Genomic DNA, 22,511 nt, shown 5'->3' on the forward strand with positions numbered 1-22,511 from the left:
AAAATGCTAAAGGACCGTAAGGTTTAAGGTTTATTTACGAAAGGGACAGTGCACATTAACCCCTTAGCGCACATGCCAAATCTGGCCAATCCTTGCCCATTTAGGGAGTACCCTATTTAAAGCTTTATAACTCCAGATGTGAACACAACAGAGACTTGAAAATGGCTTAAATGAAGCAAGACATTTGTACCATTTACAATACTATCTTAGATTACTTTATATTCATAATTTGAATAAGAAATAAAGTGCCACAAATGCAATTGTCTAAGCAAAAAAATCTAAAATGAATTTGCTCTTTTTTAATTCGCAATTAAATACTGGGAGATTGCATATATACAGCAGGTTAAACTATATATGTCCTGGCTCAAAAACTTCTTGACCACAAGTTCATAAAATTTAAGGGTGGATATGTAGAACTACTAAAGATCTATGAAGCAAAAACTAAGCAGTGTACCCAGTGTCTCCAAATCTACCCAAAATGTCTAAATTATGCGTTGCTGTAAATCACAACAAATTCATGTATTTCACTACAAATCCACTGTTTTTACTCAAGAAACTCACTGTTGCATGATTTTCAAGTGGTAATTACAAGCTTTCTGTCAGTACAGTGGTCTAAAATAGCTACGTGTCCAGAAACATATCCAAAATCTCTCCAAAAAGGAATGCTTTTTGTACATTGTAAAGCAGATAAATGGGCCCCTTATGATGGTTTAAGATGGAACATTGATATCGGATTTAAAGATGATGCAAAAAATATTGTCAGTCACTGTACAGTACTTAATAATTAACTCTTGTATGTATTTCTATACTCTGTACTCTCGTATATTTTCTTGTATGGGGATGGGACGACATGAAAACAATTTTCAACCGTCCACCACGTTTTGGCAATGTTCCAACACTCTCGTCATCACTGTTGCCTGCATCACGAAAACTACTACTAACGCTTACATTACAGTGTGAAATATCTACATTATATAATACCACTAACCCATTTAAAGACACTCATTTAAAAAAATAACGTATATAACCAAAATATTTTGAGCAGTAATACTTATATAGCAATGATGAAATTTGATCTGTATTTAGTAGATGGAGACAGAGACAGTAAATCAATGCTAGTTCTATCCGATTCTGTTTTGCTCCAGAAAACAATGTCAGATAGGTCTATCAGTAAACATATGGCTTAGCTATGCCCAGAAGTCCTCAATAATAATAGTATTTTCCAAGAAATTATAAAAATCGTTGACAATGTATCGTTAGGTGCAGCGTCTTTTACTGCTACCACAGAGTGAATGCGTAAGTGAATGGGATGATAAGAAGATTTTTGGTTACGCTGACCTATAAAACGCTATTCCAGAAGGAAAATTAGACATGTTATGCATCGTTAGAAAGCTTATACTCTCGCCTACTGAGTAAACTAATTGTCAATCAAGCCAGACTACTAAAAAGGGCGACAACGCCGTATACAACAAGTGGGGTATTACGCACAGGTAAGTGCCCAGGCATCACAAATGCGCGTATATTTCACAAACGGATTGTCCAAGAGAATATATATCCACTCAGTCTCAAAAGGGACATCACTATGAATAAAACCAATGGTAAGGTTGTATATTTATTCAATATTTAGTCCCAGATATTGACTGTAGAATGACATGGTATCATTTTTAAAAAACTTTGTCTCATTTATTTCGTTATTCAGTGAGCAGCGTTTTCACTGCTGTATTGGCATATCTTAGGGCTAATGTCGGGTTTATATTGTTGCTATGACGGAATACGATTTTTGAGTGGTGAAAGAATATGTTTATATATGCCCAGATAGACAATATTGTTCATTATGTCATGGGTGGGGGGTGTAGTTGCAGATGAGACTGCAGGGAGGGGGAGCTTGTTAAATAAACGACCAGAGCGACAATGGTGGCGCTGCAAAACTCGGCATAGTTGTCGTGTATCATCTACTAATAAAACTAAAACAAAGCGTTTCTGTTTTTAACTCGTATTTTGATTACAGTAGCACTGAATGTCTGAGTTCAGTAATCTCGGCACTCCAGCGTGCTGACCACTAGGGGCTTTGCGCTAAGAGGTTAAGAAAACATGAGAACTTAGATGCACAGATTTAGCCATACAGGAAAAATCTTCTAGATCAGGGCTGCCCAACCCTGTTCTGGAGATCTACATTCCTGTAAATTTTCACTTCAATCCTAATTTAGTACACCTGATTGTACCAATTACCAGTTCAGCAAGAACTCTAGCTCTTTATTGAGGTGTGCTGTGTTAGGGTTGGAATGACAACTTGCAGTGTATGCTGCCAAAATTGTGGGAAGATTGTGTTGAATTAGAACAGAAGAGAGGGATGATGCTCTACCTGACTTCAGAAAGGTGAGTATGGAGAGTGGCTGATAATTATGGGAATCTGAAGGGTCCTTAGTCTGTTTCCTCAACAGGGGTATGATTTGAAAATGATGAATGTGAGTTTGCTGGATGAGATGGTCTGGAGAAGACGTTAGGGAACAGATTACAGGGCACAGTTGGTTGATTGATGTGATGCGATGTCAGTAGGAAAACAGAAGGTAAATAGAAGTTTGGGAAATGAATTTCAATATGGGTTCAATATAAATTTTGGACTGAAAAAAAAGTTGTAACACAAGCAAAAACAGAGAGGAGACATATTTTTTGTACCACTGTAGGGCATTAACTAATTATGTGCATTGTCTTATAGCTTTCAGTTGATGGATTTGCTGTGGACAAGATGGCAGCCGAAGTGAAGGTGAGGATCATGCCAAGGGCTTTAAGCATCAGCCTTGAAGCACAGGAAGACATGCCTGTAGTGGATCTAGGCTGTGCTATGAATTGTTGACCAGGGGGTGAACAAGATGACACGATCCTTTTATAACTGCATCATTTTAATTATATAATTTAATTATCAGTGAAAAAATGAGTTTTTCTGGCATTAAAAGTCAAGAGGTCGAAAGTACACTTTTGGGGTGTCGGAATTGCATTAAGTTTGGTTTCCACACATTCTGGGACAAGATCAAAAATTGTGAAGCTCACTTCACGATCATCCAAAGTTTAAAGAATACACATGCACAAAGCCAACATCAACACAATGACTTTAGATTGATCTGCCATTCACTGTTTTTTTGGGGTCATTGTGGCAATGAGTGCTTGGCCCCTCTAATTGCTGCTTACAGTTATTACACCACATGCGAGCAAAGCTCATGCAAGAGGGGTATTGCAAGCATGTGTGTGTCTGTCTGTAGCAGCCAAAGCTTTGATAGTTTGCTCCAATTTGGATGAAATGTTGCACATATGTTGACAGGTGGCCGAGAACCAGAATTATATTCTGTGTCTACTACGTGACCTGGCAGGCTATTCCACACATTGGTTACTCAGAATGAAAATTCTTCCCAGTGTCTGTACGGAATTTATCTATGCTAATTTCCATTTATGTCCCCTCGTTCTACTTACATGACTCAATCTGAAGTACCTCTTATAGTTCACTTTGTTAATCCCCTTAATGAATTTAAAAGCCTTAAAGGGGAATTACACTTTATAACACTTCTGCTTTTCATGACTGATATTGTCCTTCTAATGAATGTGTTCATTTTTCAATCAGTTATTTCATTTTAAATGTCTAACGTTAGAAACAAAGACCTATTGTTTTTTTTAGCGCAAGTCCACATTGTAGTACGGTTTCCAACAGGGCCGGCCCTAGGATTTTGGTGGGGGGGGGCTGTCGGATTCCATCGAGCGGGGGGGGGGGCGGGATGCGCTGTTCAATTCTGTTGAGCGTGGGTGGGGGAAATTCACTTCGTAAAATCCTTCTTACATTTTTATGAAATGTTTGGTTGCCATTCCATTTAAAATGAATACCGCTAGTTCCGCGATAGGGAATGAATAACGTTATTCACCTTAGATAGACATTGGATCGTGTGGCCCCCCCTCATGGTCGTGGCCCTAAACAACCGCATAGACTGTTTATGCCACGGGCCAGCCCTGGCTTCCAGTTTTTTCTTCTTCGATTTCGTTTTGCGGCAAAATCGAGAAGAAACGAAGCACAACATCGCGTTAACTTAGCGTTGAAATCTATTTTTATACGGTCTATGGTTGAAATCGAACAAACTAACGTCTGCTAGCTTTTGTTTGATGCGATATCGGTGTAATAACGAGGTGCATTGTACCCGGTTGTTATAATGCCCCCGTTAAACTTTCCTTGAAAGCACATTTTCATAGTTTTCCATGCGATGCAACTTTGTGCCAGACATGGCTGGATGTAATCAGACACCCCAACATAACAGCCGAAGAAGTTCGCAAAAGAGGACTAAGGGTATGCAGCAACCACTTTTAAGGCACCGACTACCAAGGCGACCGTCTGAAGCCTGGAGCTGTACCCACCGTTTTCCGATCGTTGGTCGAACGAAGGTAGGTACTATGCGGACTGGCTAACGCTATCGCGTCTGTCTGTGATACATAGGATGTCTACCACCAGTTGCCGTTTGTCCTGGGAATAGCTTATAGTTCCTCAATCTCGGCCCGCTCCTGACTCACTCTCGCTCTCGCACGATCAGCCTGCAAATTAGCCAGCTTTTCTTCTGTGTATTCCGGCTCGAATCGATAGGGCACAAAAATCCCAAGATCAAAAACAAAATCTCCTTCCTCCTCAGACATTTTCATTTTCGCTAGCTAGTAGTCATACGACACTATTTCTACCATAGACATATATATGAATATATGTCTATGATTTCTACGACCAACCTAATGTTATTGTCTGCAGGTACGCCCACATCAGAAGTCGTGCAGTGATATGCATCCTCGAGTTCGACACTAAATTGCCTGGGTCTACTTCCTGCATTTGTAAAGGAAAACAACAAAACAGAGTAAAATATTAACATAATGAAATAATTAATCGAAAAATGAAGGGCGATACATTCATTAGAAGGACAATATCAGTCATGAGAAGCAGAAGTGTAATTCCCCTTTCATCAAATCACCCCAAAGTCTCCTTTTACTAAGTTTGAAGAGATTAAACATCTTAAGTCTTTCCTCATAGCTTTTGTCTTTCATACCAGGGATACATTTGGTTCCCCTTCTATGAACCTTTTCCAGAGCCTCAAAATTTTTCTTGTAGTACGGTCCCCAGAACTGCACACAATAAGTGTAGAATACCTCCTGTAATTGCTGTCTTAATTTTGCTAGCAAGTATCATGTGGTACCTTATCAAATGCTTTTTGGAAATGTAAGTGTATAGTATCATAAGCCTTGGTAATGGTCAGAATACTTGGTAGCTTCTTCAAAGAACACCTGAAGGCTATCCCTTAAGCCTGATTTATACTTCTGTGTTGAATCTACGGCGTAGGTACGGCGTAGCCGCGTTCCCTACGCCGTAGCCTGACGTGCACCTCCCCAGAAATGTAACTACATGTCGCGGTGACGCAGATTGGTCCGCTTGGTAGCATCACATTTCCTCCTATGCATTTCCAACTAGCGTTTTGGCGGTGTATTGCAGAGCGACGCAGAAAGACCAGTGCACAAGTATAAATGCTCACAACGGCGTAGGCCACTTGCATAGGCTATGGTGTAGGCTCTACGTAGATTCAACACAGAAGTATAAATCAGGCTTTAGGATGTTGTCATATACAAGAACTTGTCTCTAATGCCAGATTCCAATATTTTACATGTGATGCAAGTTAAACTGACAGGCCTGTAGTTTCCTGGATCCGTATGATCCCTTATCTTATATATTGGTATTATATTACCTTGCTTCCTGTCCTCAGGTATTTCTCCAAAGTCTTCTTCTGTTTGTTGTACTTGTCAAGTTAGCTTTAAACACTGCATTGCAGTTACTCTGAAGTGCAACCTTTTTTTTGTGTTTTAGAGTTTCTTCGAGAGCCATCATGCACCAGCAGCAGAGCGTACTGTTCAGCAATGCTGCGAGAACATCCTCCTGAATGCTGCCTGGCTGAAACGTGATGCTGACGACATACATCAGTACCTAGTGAAGCGGAAGGTGCCTCCCAGCACCACTTCTGTCTGAAGCTGCCCTCTCCTCATCTAAAAACTCACACCCACACACACTTGCGCACACACACGCAGACACACACACCTGTCGCAGTCCTGCAATGCAAACCAGGCTTAATTTTTTTTATATAAACAAAAAAAAAAATTAATAAAGAAATTAGTCTGACTGTGGAAGGAAGTTTCCCTCATTCTACCCATTTAAGATTAAATACATGCACGATGTAAACTGTAAGATCTGACCACAAAGCAAAACTTGATTATTTGATGATGGCACTCTTGCCATGTCTTCCTAGTTGGGAGAAACCAGGCTATTTTGTTTTCTATTCAGATAGCGCTTTTTGACAGTTTGCTATAGGTATTTACTGTATATGAGTAAGTGTTTGGATTTAATGGGGATCCTAATGTATTATTTAGGCAGCAGTAACACCCACAAGCAGGATAGTAAGCACCAGGTTGGGGTTTTTTTGGTCTCTGTTTACACACACCTAAATTAGTGTGTGTTTGTGTATAGAGTATGTATGTATGCCCACAGTACGTACATTTACATGTATACAAACATGCACTCACACACACACACACACACACACACACACATGCCTTTACACTGTATACACTGTATACTTGCAAGATTTTTCATGAATTAGGCATGAAGTGTACCTGAGTTCTGCTTCCCTGTCCCAACATCAAATCCCTTATCAATTGTCTAGAATACAAAGGATATATAGTAGAAAACAATAAAAAGCTTATTTCAATATTCACATATCTGCCTGAAATGAATTACATTTATTTGAACCATATATATATGTAAGATTTTGATTCAGTGATTTGAGAAAGAAACCAGGCCTTTTAATTTTGCTGGCAGTTCTTAAAATTCATTAAAATAAAAATGTTACGTTAAACTAAATGTGCCCCTTGGAGCTTTTTCTGTTTGAATCAAAAGCCTTTAACTGGCTTCTATAAATTATTACACAGTGAAGCGGTAACGGTTATTACACTGAAAATTTAAACGATGTTATATTGTCATTACAAATCTTATAGGCGAATTAAATGTGTATATTTAAAGAAAAATATAAATTTTGTGTGGCTTTGAACTGGGGAGTTAATTAAACTGTCAGACTGCATCCCTGAAACGTGCTTTTGTTACAGCAAAATACAGTTGGTGTTCATACAAATAAAAACAAGAATGTCTGTGAATGAACAGATTTTTTTTGTTTCATAATACATTATATTGTGCTTACAGTAATTATAAAATACACACATCCTGAACTAAATTTCAGAAGCACAGTAACAAAAATATTGATTCCAAATAAACATCTAAATTGTATGTATAATAGGTGCACTTGGTTAAATATACTAACTATACTATATCACTAAATGGATCTGGAACCCCCTGTTGGCCTGTTTTCATGATTTGGGCTAGGCCCCCTTAGTTCCAGTGAAGGTAAATCGTAGTGCTACAGCATGCAATAACATTCTAGACAATTTTGTGCTTCCCCAACATTTTGGGGAAAGAAGGCCCTTTCCTGTTTCAGCATGTCAATACCCCCGGGCACACAGCGAGGTCTATATAGAAATGGTTCTGTCGAGAACAGTGTGGAAGAACTCGACTGGCCTGCACAGAGCCCCTGACCTCAACCCCATCCAACATCTTCGGGATCAATTAGAAAGCCAAGCCTAATCGCCAAATCTCTGCCTGACCTCACAAATGCTGTTCTAGCTGAGTGGAAGCCTGCAGCAATGCCCCAACATCTAGTATAAGTATATACATGTAAGTGTTTAGCCTTTCCAAAATAGTGTAGGTTAATATAACAGTTAACCTACTCCATATAAATGCCCATAGTTTTGAATGAGATGTTGGGATGTCAGATGTCCACATACTTGTCTGTGTAGTGTATTTTAAAGTAATTTTTTTTTACTAGGGTTGTGCTAGGGTTAGGGTTACTTTGGGGTTAGGGTTGGGGTTAAAGTTATGTTTTACTTTTTCAGAAGATCTGAAATCATTCAGTGTGACAAATGTGTAAAACAGGAATAGGGCAAATGTCTAATTAAAGGCATTAATAAGGAATTATACTTAAACTGGTTGTGCAACCTTCAGCAGCATTAACTGCAACTAAACTCTTCCTATAATTTGACATCAGTCTTTTACATCACTGTGGAGGAATTTTAGCCCACTATGGAGTAACTATTCCTTCGCAGGAATAGTTAAATGCAGGCATTTAAATGTTAGGTTTTTTGACCATGAACTGCACGTTTCAGGTTTTTCCACAGCAACTCTACCGGATTCAAGTCACGTCTTTTGATGAACTCCGCAATGGGTTTGTAATTCACATTTGTTCAAACAACAACAAAGAAAGTGGGTAAAGCATATTTGCTTGTATGGTATGTGACCACAAGGGGGACCATTTCCCCATAGCGCGTACACATTCTAACAAAACCGTTCATTTGGGTTAGCCAACTTCCATGTTTATATCTTTTCTAAATTTAAGCTGGTCTGCAGTAAGGGCATTACTCTACACAGGACAAGACTGCATTTTTCATTGGAGCCATCACAACAAACTTCCAGGAACAACAGCAGGACTCCAAAATAAACTTCAACATGAGACCGCCAAGGCCCTGTATTTTATAGGGCTTTCTATACGCTACCAAGAATGCTAATTTTGGGAGAGTGGAGGGTAGCTGTATATATGTGACAGAGCAAAATGCAGTATGTGTTCTGGGTTGGTTCTATTTATAAAAATAAGTCATTATGGCAAAAAAAATTCAGAACCTATTCTACCATTCACATTTGGAATTTGCATATGTAAGTTGCCTATTGTAATTCTGAGTAGACTATGCTCAATTCCGAGTAGACATTAAGTCTAAAATACTCCAATATTGAGGATGCCTACATTTTTCACTAACACCAAATGTAAAATACAGTTTGATGTACTCAGTTACAATAGTTGCAATAACAAACAAAAAATAGTAACAAAAAAGTAGTAATTATGTAATTATGTAAATCTTATGTCATTTAAGGATCCCAGCCTGTGCAAAAGTAACCGCTGCCCAATATCTGTGGAAACCCTCCAGTTTCTTCAAGATCTAGATTGTCACGTTGCAATTATAAGTTGTGTAAGTATAAAACTATATATATAGGTGAAAAAGCTGAATTATGAAATTACTCATATTTTCAGCAGCATCTCACTGAAAATGTATGATTCCATGACATTGTTGTCGTTCTTGTAGCATTGGAGATAAATTTGAAATGTATGAAGAAAAAGATTTTTCATTAAAGCTGAACAGCTACCAATTATTACTTTACCTCTGGAGTCATCAACTCAAGAATAAAACTCATGTTGGATGGAGAGCTCATGAGAAAAAATTTGGATTTAAATCTACATCCTCTCCAAACTGAAGATCTTTTTGCATATCCTAATTAAGCCAAAACATCAATGATAATACAAATATGTAACTGGTAAGAAATTTGCCAACAAATTATTGCATAATCACAATTCATTCAGATGTGAAAATGATACTTAATAAACCTGGAGAACCATCAATGTAAGATGTGCACATTCCTCATTAAGGAAATACCTTGTTCACCTTTAATTACTAATTCTGATTAAACTGTGATAAATAAAGGGTTGTTCTTTATTTCAATGGTATATGTTCCTGTACTGTTGTGGAATGTCGCAATTAATGTTACAAACAACTTTTTCAGTTGATGTCTAATTGTCGTTCTGTAACAATTGGGAGGACCTTTTCTGTGTCTTTAAAAATATGTGAGTTCTTATTGTAGCGAGAAAAGTGTTTTGACTGAACACAATGCAAATGGATGCTTCAAACTCTGAGCAATCCCTCACATAATGTGAATTCGCTCCTAACTCTGCATTCATTAAAATTGAAGTTATTACTAAGCCACCTTACCACAACACATGAATATTCTTAATTTAATTACTGTCACAATGGAACCATTCCTGTAATCATTGTCAGGTGTATATGGTTGCTACATGTAGGATTTCTGGAAAAGATTGACATAATTCTTGATATAGTATCTTGTTTTGTTTGTTTTAGTTTGTTTACATCTTTTTAGGAATAGCTATGTATAGGCACTAATCATTTATTATCATTAAATTTAAAGGAATAGTTCTCCTCTATCATAAAAACCAATTGGCTAGTACGAAGATTGATCCCTTATGCAGGATCAGATACGGCTCTAGCCACTCTGCCGGTCAAGATTGCAGAAGTGTTGGGGTAATTCTACCTTCAGCCGAGAAAAATGAAGACAGAGGTGTGGAAGGTGCACACACTACAATGTTTCGTTTTAGCCACAAGACAATCACATGATGTAGTCGGATATCAAGCACGACCATGTTCACCAAACACTGTCAGATAGCTACACATTATTCATTCTGGTTTGTTTAAATAAATGTGATCACAAACACGATAAGGTTATAGTAACTATAGTGTTAGTTTTAAGACAACTTTTCTTGTAAAAGGATAAAATAATTGGAAATAAGAATCGTCAAATAAACTTTTGTTTGGCTTTATCATGGAGGCCACTAGCTTTGCACTAGATCTGACAGGAAAAGCGACAGGGACAATTACCTTCCACTCTGCCAGCGGCCAATAAACCAACCCCTGGCTACCTTCCATGGACACCCGCCGGACTAGCTGCCGGGAGAAATTGACTGGCAGGAAAACCCTGGCACACAGTGCAGTTGCCACAGCCGGCAGCCAGTAGCCGAAAAATGATTGAACCTTTTCAGTAATAAAGGCTATAACTTAAATTTGAGTTTGTTGCAACGGTAACCAAAAAATAAACTAAAAACATGGGATAACACACAATAACATTACAACAATACATTGGTAGTTGTATGTGAGCTGCAAGCAAAAGCCAGTGCAGCTAAGCAAAGTTTGGAAAGCAAATGAAGGGAAGAACAATCAGCGGTCTGAAACGCATGTAAAAGTTTGTGGAAAAACAAAGAATGGCCACCAAACGACACTAAGTGTAGGAAGTGCAGCCAGAACAACAGGGCATGCTAATTTAATGAACAGGCAATAAAGAGTGACAAAGGACAAGTTTGTAATTTGAGCAATCACTACCAAATGGCACATATGGATACAGGCTGGTACACTGAGTTAAACAAAGGCGGGCCGCTGCTGAATTGTACACCAGAACACCGGTGATATGTCTCTTTTGTGTGTGTATGTGAGATTCTGATTGGCTCATATAGGTGAGGGATTGGCTGGTATTGGTAAAATGTCCAATGGGGAGACATTTTGTTTGTGGGCTAGGCGGCAGGAAGAAGAAGGAGAAAATGCTAAATCCTCTTAGTTTGGGGCTTTATTGTGTGGACATGAATGAATTCTGTCTGTTGAAATGGGGTCAGAATGTACAGAAATGAATGATTTTAAGGGCTGAATGTCTGTGGCTGTTGTGGTTATTTCTGTAGGGAACCCTTAAAAGTGCAAAACTCTCGGTTCTGTATAGGTATTGGGCATGCCGCCCCGCCAAGTTGTAACTTGGCGGGATAGCATACCTGCCATCCCAATATGTTCGCACTGATCGTTCATTTGAACTCACCGTGTCTAATGAGATGGTTGCGCCTGTCAGGGAGTGTAGTCGAGAGCACGCATCTCATCTAATCTGTCATGTCTAGCCTGGACCGGTACTTTGAAAGAATGCAAACGAGTGCAAAATCCTGCTTCGCGCAAATAAGTCCTTGCGAAGGGAATCTTTCCAAAGTGCATCCGCTACCTGCTCAGCTCATCACGTTTTCCTAGCTATCCCTAGTTATTTTACTTGTTCTCCTAACATGTATATAATATTTTAAATAAATATTAAATATGTAAATATTTTTAAATAAATAATAAATAAACAACACCAAAATTCATGTACATTTCAGAAGCCAATGACAGACAAAAGAAAGGCAACACGGAAAGATAGCAGAGGAGAAGCAAGGAAAAGGCAAGGAAAAAAATACAATCAGTGGAGTGAGGACAGAATGAAAGGTGCAGTTCTAGAATATGAAGAACTAGTAGAGGCAGGGCAATTACCCCAGCCACAACTGTTGGCTCGTGCATGGAAGGTCCCAAAAAGTACACTGCAACGGAGGGTGAAGGGTGTAGTTAAAGGGTATCAACATGTCTCAGGGAGAAACCCTGTTTTGATGAAGGAACAGTAAGAGGAACTGGTGACGCTGATTAAGACACTTGCCAAGCGAGGCTTCCAACTGAGGAGGCAAGAAATACAGGCCCTAGCATATCAGTATGTAGAAAAAAACAATCTGACTGGATTTTCCGAGGTAACTAAGAAGGCTGGGCAGTACTGGTTCGATCATTTCCTAAGAAGGCATCCAGATTTAAGTATGAAAAACCCAGAAGCCCTTTCTGCTGACTGGACAGCTGGGTTAAATCAAGCTGTGGTTGAGAAGTGGTTTGATGGCTACGAGGAAATCTTAACAGAACTGGGAATTAAAGATCTCCCATCACAATTGTGGAACTGTGATGAAACAGGTCTGCAGGACCACTTTGTGTCCCCAAGAGTTGTGGCAGAAGTAGGGAGTGCCTGCTATGAGGTCACAGCTGGTGAGAAAGGGGAAACAACTACAGCGCTTGCCAGCTTCAATGCAGTGGGAGACTACATGCTTTTGCTTGTTATTTTTAAAGCCAAGCACTTGAAAGGCGAATGGCTCTACCAGGCACCACCAAACACTCTTGTGAGGGTTTCAGACAATGGGTGGATTTAACAGCGAACTGATCCTGGACCGGGGGAGGCAATTTGTGAAAAACCTGCCGAAACAAGACCCAAGGCCACATTTGCTTCTTCTGGTTGGACACAGTACCCATGTCTACAACATCGACTTTCTAAATTTAATGAAAGAGAACAATGTGCATGTCATGTGTTACCCAGCACACACAACACACTGTCTACAGCCTGCAGACAAGTCCCTCTTTAAAAGTTTAAAAAACAGCTGGAACGAAGAGGGGAGGAGACTTACTCGGGAAACAGGAGGTCAGAAGTTGAGAGTCAGAATTCTTCACCCTGTTTTCCCAAGCATGGAAAAAGTTTGCTACTGTGGAGATTGCCCAAAATGGGTTTAGAGGAACTGGTATGTACCCGGTTAATAAAGACGCTATAAATGCTGACGTTTATGAACCAAGTAAAACCACTGAGAGAGCTCAGCAGCCAGCAAATCCAGAGCCATGGGCACTACCATAGCAGGCACCAGCAGCACAGGCACCAGTACAGTGGCCTCCAGCACAGCAGGCGCCAGTAGCACAGGCACCAGCACAGCAGGCACCAACAGCACAGGCACCAGTACTGTGGCCTCCACACACAGCAGGCACCAGCAGCACAGGCACCAGTACTATGGCCTCCAGCACAGCAGGCACCAGTACGGTGGCCTCCAGCACAGCAGGCACCAGCAGCACAGGCACCAGTACGGTGGCCTCCAGCACAGCAGGCACCAGCAGCACAGCCACCAGTACGGTGGCCTCCAGCACAGCAGGCACCAGCAGCACAGCCACCAGTACGGTGGCCTCCAGTACAGCAGGCACCAGCAGCACAGCCACCAGTGCGGTGGCCTCCAGTACAGCAGGCACCAGCAGCACAGCCACCAATGCGGTGGCCTCCAGCACAGCAGGTACAAGAGGCTTCATGGATTGGTGCGGAGTTGGATGTGAGGAATTTGCAAGACACTGTTCTTCAAAACAGAGAATGGCATCAGAGAGAAAGTAACCTTTTCGTCTCTTATAGCCATACCAACACGTGAGAGAGGGGCAACAAGAAAGCGTTCCAAACCCCCAACATACCATCTGATGAGTGAGGAGCATTTAAAATATAGACTCAAAGCCATCAGCAAGAAAGAAAGCTGTGGGAAGCAAAAATCAAAGAAAAATAAAGTGAAAGAGGGTGCAAGCTCTGAGGGTCAATATGTGTGCAGAGTCTGCAAAAAAAAAAAAAGATATGGCGAAAAAGATGACCTCAAGAATACGTAAGGGTGGATAATGTGTATTGCATGTAAACAGTGGTTCCACGAGTCATGTGGGGAGGACTTTGGTGTGATTGAAGATGCAGAGGTATTTGCTTGTTCACAGTGTCTTTTTACTTCATGAATTGGGAGTCTTCTTATGGGCCTACCGTTACCCTCCCTCTTAACTCTTTAGGCCTAGAATGTTTTGTGTCTTTCTTTAATGTTAAATGTAACAGTAGGCCTATGAATTGAATGTATATGTAAAAATACATATAAAAATGTTACATATTTCGACCTCTGAAAAACATATTTCATCTTACAAACCTATCCACGCGTATTTTTGCCGCAATCATGTACTATAGGCTTGAAATATTCCTATCAAGTTTCGCCAAATAATTAAAAAAGAATAATTTCTTTTGCAATGTTAAACAACAACATGTTCTTTCTCAACGCAATTTTCTAAACAAAACCTTTTCATTAATGCGTTTCATTCAAGATGCGATACACCCAAACCACTTCATGCACGCAGTTCTTTAAACATATTGTGTATATGAAAAAAACGTACATTGCTGTTAAGCAGCTGCAATTATACAGTAAGTTTATTCCCATTATAAATGATTGGCATTCCGCACTTCGATTTGACACATATATGCTTTGAATGAACACATTCTCTTCACATGGTAGACAGAACACAGGGTCAAGTTTCTTGGAAGAATTTAGGAAGCATTGTAGCAGCATTGGTTTGGAATACAGCATGTTTCATTTGTGTTAGCTCAGGTAGGTGAAAACGTGTTTTTCTTCAGATTGTTAAGGTGCGGTGTAATTTAGAGTGGCTGATTTCAGAGGCTGAGGCAGAAACCGCATTTTGTTTTCTTAGAGCTTATACTTTATTGATATCTTTATTGATGCGAGGGAAATGTAACCAAATATGAACAAAAGTTTTCTTTAAAAAAACATACATACTGCGCCTTTAATAAATAGGGTATAGTTTCTTTTCTTTTTTTTTTGTGAGCCTGATACAATCCCGATGCACACTCCTGGTAATGCTCCTAAACGTTGGTTGAAAACCTAATGGTTGGCCATAAAACCTAAGAAGAACTGCAATTACCTCAAGTAACCATTGGAGAGTGTCATGGAGAATGGCAATCCCTGGTCACCTGATACCATCTAACTTTTTGGTTCCTCTCACTATCCGTAATTCACGACTTCAATTGTGCAGTGACGTGTTTCTTTCCTTTCTAACTACGTCTGTGGGCCAGGCGGTTGTCAACATCTATCCGTCTGTGGGAAAACTCATCGGAATGAAAATGCCAGTAAAGATCACAATGGCAAGTGAAGATATCGAAATTGAAAACAACATGGACACCAGTTTGGCAGAGAAAAAATCACTTAAAGTAAGTTAAGATGTAAATGTAATAAAATATTTGTGGCTCAGGTCGACCTACTCAATTCAGACTACAACAACATGGACGCTAGCACGTGTGGCAGAAGCAAATCAGCTACATGCGGACACGTGTAGATCAAAATGACAAAGAAGTTACGATTTGGCTATTAGCTGCTATTCGCTTAGGCTGCGTGTCGGGATTGAATATATTAGCTAGATAACTGTAACTAGGTGCCAGGTACCTGCGTTGAAGAATAAGCAACCAATATGCACGTGCCTGCAGTCTGAATGTCAGATGTGAAGCTAAACGTTTCTGCGTGTTCATGGAGAAACTAAGCCTTTTTCGATAAGTTGCTTGTTAATGTTGTCATGATTGTTTTGTAGCCTAAACATTTTAGAGTCCAAGCAGCGAACCTGCTTGGACGCATTGTTTTTGTTCCGTTGTTTTTTATTATTAGGGATACGATCAGCGAAGCTTGGAACGCTCTTGTTCTTATTCCGTTTTTAGGGGGCCAAGCAGCAAAGCTACTGGAACTGTATAGAACAAATATGAATGTTTGTAAACAAAGGATTTGCTGATACTTCCGGGTGGATAACACATCTTACCCTACTACGCTTCATTGATGAACCCTTAAATTCTGTTAATTTCTCTATGCTTTCTGCGATTAGTTGCCTAATTTCTGTAACTTTGTTCTTTCATTTAAGTTTTAGGTATTAAAAACATGGCTAGTGTCAGCAGTTTAACAACTTTGTTTTACTTTGCTGACCAGCACTCAGCTGCCAGGCCTGCTGTAAATCAGCAGTGAGTAGACTGTTGTAATTTGCATGTGGATGAAACGAGGCACTGCATCCCAGCACCTCATAGACAGTTCCATTTGTGGCACTTTAGTTCTTATTAATAATTTAGGAAGAAATAATCTGAGTATTGTAAACGGTACAAATCTCCTGCTTAATTTAAGCCATTTTTCAATTCTCTGTGATGCTCACATCTGGAGTTAAAAAGCTTTAAATTGGGCAGATTTGGCTTCTGCGCGAAGGGGTTAAAAACAGCACTTTTTACATTTGAAATACTATTTGCGTACATAGAAGTGCTCATTTTCAAATGCTCCTGAAAATTCTTTCAGCTCAATGGAAATAACGCATAATGAATAGAGCGGATTGAATACTTAGGGATCAGAGGGGGGTTTTAGCAATATCAATACCATCTAGGGCTGTCAAAAAATATTTGAAGTTCGAAAACTGTTCGAAAATATTAATTTGTTTTTAAGTTCGAAGCTAAATTTGAGCATTTGAATATTAGTTTTGGATCCCGTGCATTGTGATTAACATGCAGGCTTTAATTTCATGCGGCGAATCATGTTCATGCACGCAAAGTTAACATGCAGGCTTTAAAGGACTACCATGGTGGTTGAACGTGACACTTCCCTGTTGTCTTCAGGCAACAACAAAACAAATGTGCATAATTTTTTAATTCTTCAGTCATTTCAATGCACTTTAAAACGTATTTTTCTAAGCCTAAATTTCCCACGATAAAAATTCACCCGAACCGTCTGGGCGTGGTAATGAGAACTGTCCGTTAGCTATGATTGACAGACCGTGTCCCGTTTCCATAGCTACCCCCGTGATATGCGCTCTCTTTGGGAGACTGAATTTTCACAAGCTAGCTAGCTTAGTAGGGCTAGTATATCAAGTATCGGTAGATAGCTAAGGTAAGGACGTTGACTTATATCCAGTTATAATTTTTGATATCTAGCTAGCCAAGTTAAGATAAAAGCACAACTATAACGTCCTCATAAAAGCAAACTAGCAAGCTAACGTTATCGATAACATTGTCTTATGAAAGCAAACCTCCTAGCTAGCTAACGTTAGCTAGCTAGCTAAATGAATATAACCAGAAATAATCTAAAGGTACTCTAATTTAAGTGAACCTAACGTTAGTCAAATATTTGCATTGTCTGAACAGCAGGACGGTGTGTGCTGTCAGATTTCTTTACGGGGCGTGGAAATGGGAGTAGTTACTGTATTAGTGACGTAGCAAAATTACAACTTTCTCAACCGGTTGAAAATAGGACGATGAATTTAAAACGCATATTTCTCCAAAAATACAGAACGGACATATTTAATACTTTGCTCATTGTGTTTCTTCAATGCCTCTTGTGCAAATAGCACATAAAACCGAGAAAGTGTGAAAATCACCATGGTACTCCTTTAATTTCATGCGGCGAATCATGTTCATGCACGCAAAGTTCATTCCCTGTGCTAACGTTACTTCCTCTGTCAACAAATAATATTCTGCCCTGGACCCATGGCAAGTGGATCGTCTGGTTTTCCTTGCCAATAACCTCCGGTGATACTTTCAGCTCTATTGACACCTAACGTTACTGGTCAGCTAGCCTCGCGAGCCAGTCTCTTTGGTCATCTAACAATTTAGGCTAAATAATGTTCCCATGGCAGGCTATGTTTCCTTTCTTTTCTGAAGATTTTGATAAAATTGGATGATAAAAGAAGTTAAACAAACTAAACAGAGTAATTATGTTGTTTTAGGCTACAGGTAGCCGTTTTAATAGTTTTTGTGTTAAGAAATAAACAGGGATTTCCTATAAACAATCATTTCCTTATTATTGTGATTAATAAATGCCGATGTGTGGCAAATTACATCCACGTGAAAGTGCTTTATTCATTTGCGCATTAGGCTATAGAAACTGCAGGGGGCTCATTTATAAAAGGAACTTGCATGCATACGTCAAGTGAAGACCTGACGTAGAGCGACGGCCATTTCCGCGGTCAAATCAAGTCATGTTGAAATTTATTAAATCACTACTTTGACGTGATTTTCTACGCACGCGCCACACAGTTGATCTAAAATACGTTTTGTAAATGAGGCCCCAAATGTAGTAACCTAGTATTAAAGTTCACCGATGTCCTCTATTCTACTGCCCGCTGGTGGAAAATAACGCGTAGACCAGTTTAGAGGGAGCGTTACGTGCATATTGCGCCCGACAATAAGCGCCTTATTTTTTGTGAATTATAGGAAAATGATATTCGAATATATTCGAACTCTAACTAATTACAAAAGCTAATATTCGAACTCAGTTTCATGGCACTTTTGACAGCCTTAATACCATCACTGTAGTATTAGCAGTTGTTTGACTTGTTGAGGACAGTTATTGGATTATAAAATACCATAATAATGAATTTGGGGTGTCCATTTCAGCTCTCCTTTGGGGAAGGAGACTGCCCTATTATTTCTTTGGTTATCTCGAGTGGGTTTACTGATTGAGATGGGTTTTTTTTTTTCATGGAAGTGCATAGAGTCTAAGCTTTATAATGGTGTAGGTGTTCCAACAGTGCGCCTTGAATCAGTGACTGATAAAAGTAATAATTTAAGAGAATTCTATTTTTAGTGACTAATTGGGGCTATACGACATTAACAACTTTGCCCAAGCCCCCCTAGGGGCCTGGATGCCGGCATCCTGAGATTGCTCATCTCAAATGTTCACTGCTCCTGTAACCACAATATGAGTGGAAATGACAAGCTCTGTTTTCTAGCTTTAGGCCTATTAGCAGAGGATGCATGACAACCATGCTAAATGCAGTTTCTAAGTACCACCATTGTCACGTAGGTCATCCATTGAACAACCACCCAGTTCCTGCAGTCTCATCTGCAACTATACAACCCAAGCATGACACACTAGACGATAGCGTCTATCTGAGAGTTCATAAAAATATTCTTTCACCACCAAAAATTTGTATCATTTATTACAACAATATAAAGCAAAAAATAATCTAATGGTATGCCAATACAGTGGTGAAAAATGCTGCTCACTGAGTAGAGAAATAACTAAGAGGAATTCTTGTGTAATTCTTAACAGTTAGCCTAAATGCATCAGCCTGGAAAATTAAGAGGCTAGATTTATAAACAATCCAATCATAAACCCCTGCAGTTGTATCGCCTTTTAAGATGCTTGAGCCATCAATGAAATTAAGTAAAAACCGCCACGTGTTGCACTGGTGCATTTAAAGTGTTTGGAATCATACTCTGTTGCAGTAAGAAATAAGGCACCGCAGGCTACATCAGATTTAGAGATCACATTCTACCAAAATCTTGATGGTGAATGAAAGTTAGCCCCCCTTTCAACTTCAGCCTGCCAATATGACATTGAACAATAGTGCAATTGCTTTGTTCAAAATGTTCCCTTTTGTGGAAACAATGCATTTTGTTGTACAGTATTGCCTATGGGGCAGATTTTCCTATTTCTGTTGACAATGGGGACCGCACTCCCCCGCATTCAACGACAATTCAAACCCTGCCTACTGTATAACACCGCAAACGCAAATCTCCCAAAGAGTTAACAGCAGTTAAATTATTTAGTGTCAAGTAACATATTTCAGTATAATAAATTGCAAATATTTACCATATCATGAGTAAATGCATGCAAGTCATTTTTCTTGTCAACTGGTCATTTTGACCAGTGCTGGGAAATGGAAACTGTTTCTTTGTGCTGGGTAAAATGACAGGCTGACTTGTGTGGGCCTGAGCAGTCTTGGTATAGTAGAGGTTTGCATTATTCTCTAATGTGGGCATTTCACATACTGAAGTTTAAGTGTTAATAGGTGTCTCAGTCATGTTTTATGTTTGATGCACTGGTTTAAATTTTTACTAAAAGCTGTAATTTATGAAATCTTTGTCCGATCATCACAAAACTTGGCAAAGATATGCTAGGATTGCCTCTGAGGCAGCAGACTAATTTTGCTTGGTTATCGGTAGGCTTTTACAGGCACATTTAGATGCATTTAACATGTTAAATTGTTAATTATCAGGTCTTCTGCTTTGTGATTACCAAGGTGACTGTCCCTGGGTTGTGCGTGCATCCTCTTTTGTTTACATAAAAGAAATGGTCTGTAGAACTGAAAGAAAAATATAAATATTTGATAAGAAATGTGAAGTCCTTTCAATTCATTTAAGTTTCTTCGCAAGTATGAATACCAAATCAAAAGTCGAGTCTTATTTATTATATTCAAGCAAGTTGTCAAATTTAGGTCTTGAATTTGACTCAATTCAAGTCATGACTGGAGTCCCCCACCATTGCAAATTTGCCGCTGATATTTCTGTTAATGGATTGCTTTGGCCGGTCACCAAGAGACATAGCCAGTTACGTCTTGATCTGTTAAATGAGGTTAATGTTGTTTTGCCATGGAATTCCCTTTTAAGTCTTCAAGTATTGGACAGCTGAATGCACAATGACTGAAATTACTGTAGTCTCCATCAAAATTGAATCTGGATTCATGTGTTTTACGGGTTTATGGTTCCAATTTTCCTCATACACAAAGACTGCCTGAAGGAGAATATTAAAATGAATAATGCAGAATTTTGTACATGGTATCATGCCTAGTTTAATATTCTCAGTGTACCATGGCATATCAATATGTTCAATCCAGCCAAGACGTTTAACAAATTGTGTGGCCAGAGATTTCAGTGATTTCATAAATGGAATGACACTCCGCTGATATGTTATAAAATGTAGGCTAATTCCGAGAGCTTGAATGGCTATCATGAACTGTGACACAAAGGTAGACATTTTCTCTTCAGTCTGATAACCTAACTCTCCTGGCTCATGCTCCACAGAAACGTAAAAAAGAAAAGACCAAGGAAGTAAAGAAGATCAATAAAAAGAAAGAAGTGAAAGAGGAGCTTGATGAGTGTGAACCACCTATTCCGAAGAAGAAAAAGAAAAATGACACCACTAAAAGTACCTCAAAAAATAAGTCCAAGGACGTCAACAGCAACTTGGTTAATGGAACACCAATAATGAAAACTCCGTCTCATTCCAGTGACGAGTCCTCCCATGACTCTGATCATGATAATGCAACTAAGGTAATTTGAGTTTTGAGAAATGCCTCGTTTGAGTTTGTTTATTCAAAAATATCTTTAGCCATTGTACTGAACATGTTTAGAACACTAGATTTCTACACAATCAGATTTCTACTTATCTGATATATAGGCCTACTTCCAATTAGTTCTCACTTTTGTACTTTTGCTTGAAATTATCTTGTAGATTTATATTTTAAAAAATGCTCCTTGTTTCCGTTTGCTCTTCATCACAGTAGGAAAATATGTGGTTTGAAACATGAGTAGCATTGATACTTCTAGATTTGTCTTTCCAGCTATTGTAAATTTAAGTATTTTGGGAATTTTTGCAGAAGGAGAGCGTTCAAGAAGCCTTCAATGGAGTATTGACTATACCTAACAAGCAGGAAGCTGAGACCAATGGACACTCTGCTGGGGCCACCCCAGTTCCTTCCAGTGACGAGGCCACCTCCGATAGTGAAAAAGAAGCTGTGAGTGTGTTTCTAACATTACTACTTTTTGTCAGTACAGTAGCATTAAAGAATGTAAGCTGGGTGTCCCAAAGCTTGGCTTGTGCCTGGAAATTAACTAGCATCATCAGCAGGGGTTTCCCGCATTGAAATCTCTTAGATGGGCTACCTAAGTGAAATTGGATGGAAAAAAAGAACACCAGAAATTTAGAAGAAGTTTGTATATTTATTGGTACAGTTTGGTTGTGAATGATTCTGTATTTCTAGTTTTTTATGTTTTGACTTTGTCTTTGTATGAAACCTTAGACATGCTAAATTAACTTATAGTATAATTTGCTTAAATGCATAAAAGAATGACACTGTTGATAGAGTGATGACAACCGCACATGCCACTCGAGGGTCCTTTATAGATATGATTTTCAACAGAAAGCGCCTACCTTAGAAAATGTTGGCGGTTTTGTGTTATTATAGGGCAATCTGTTGCTTTACTTGAGGCATCTGCTGACTTTTAATGTGTATTTATAGATCATTGTGATGCAATTGGACATAATTCCATGAAAATGCCCAAAATATACAATAATGGTTTATGCAAATCTGCAATCTCTTTAGAATGGAATGAATGGGAAAAGGTTTCGGATTTGGCAATTCTTTGCAAATATCCGAATTATGTGATAATCCGTTCTACTGTATTATCATTAGCATGCACTGCTTGTGCCTATTTTTTTAGATTAAAGTAATAAATAAAATTATGAATAACCTTTTATGTTAAGCAAGTTTTGAGTGACAAAGATGAAATGCATTTTAGGACGTACTTCAATTCCAGATACCACTGTTCC

The 22,511-nt window shown here is 39.1% G+C and overlaps 2 protein-coding genes across 3 annotated transcripts in view; both read left to right on the forward strand.

The window, feature by feature from the left end:
- The window catches only part of npepps (aminopeptidase puromycin sensitive), a 130,104-nt gene extending 123,185 nt beyond the window's left edge, over positions 1-6,919 (forward strand). For both annotated transcript variants that reach the window (XM_064321485.1, XM_064321486.1), the window contains 2 exons: positions 2,717-2,764; positions 5,873-6,919. In XM_064321485.1, coding sequence (XP_064177555.1) covers positions 2,717-2,764; positions 5,873-6,031 — 207 coding nt within the window. In that variant the 3' untranslated portion in view covers positions 6,032-6,919. The remainder of the gene's footprint in view (positions 1-2,716; positions 2,765-5,872) is intronic.
- Positions 6,920-15,194: 8,275 nt separating this feature from the next.
- The window catches only part of ddx21 (DEAD (Asp-Glu-Ala-Asp) box helicase 21), a 28,959-nt gene continuing 21,642 nt past the window's right edge, over positions 15,195-22,511 (forward strand). The window contains exons 1-3 of the mRNA XM_064321489.1: positions 15,195-15,367; positions 20,984-21,232; positions 21,559-21,696. Of these exons, the coding sequence (XP_064177559.1) occupies positions 15,275-15,367; positions 20,984-21,232; positions 21,559-21,696 (480 nt within the window). The 5' untranslated portion in view covers positions 15,195-15,274. The remainder of the gene's footprint in view (positions 15,368-20,983; positions 21,233-21,558; positions 21,697-22,511) is intronic.

This window comes from Anguilla rostrata, chromosome 2 (genome assembly GCF_018555375.3).
Source record: "Anguilla rostrata isolate EN2019 chromosome 2, ASM1855537v3, whole genome shotgun sequence".
In the NCBI taxonomy this organism is placed as follows: Eukaryota; Metazoa; Chordata; class Actinopteri; order Anguilliformes; family Anguillidae; genus Anguilla; species Anguilla rostrata.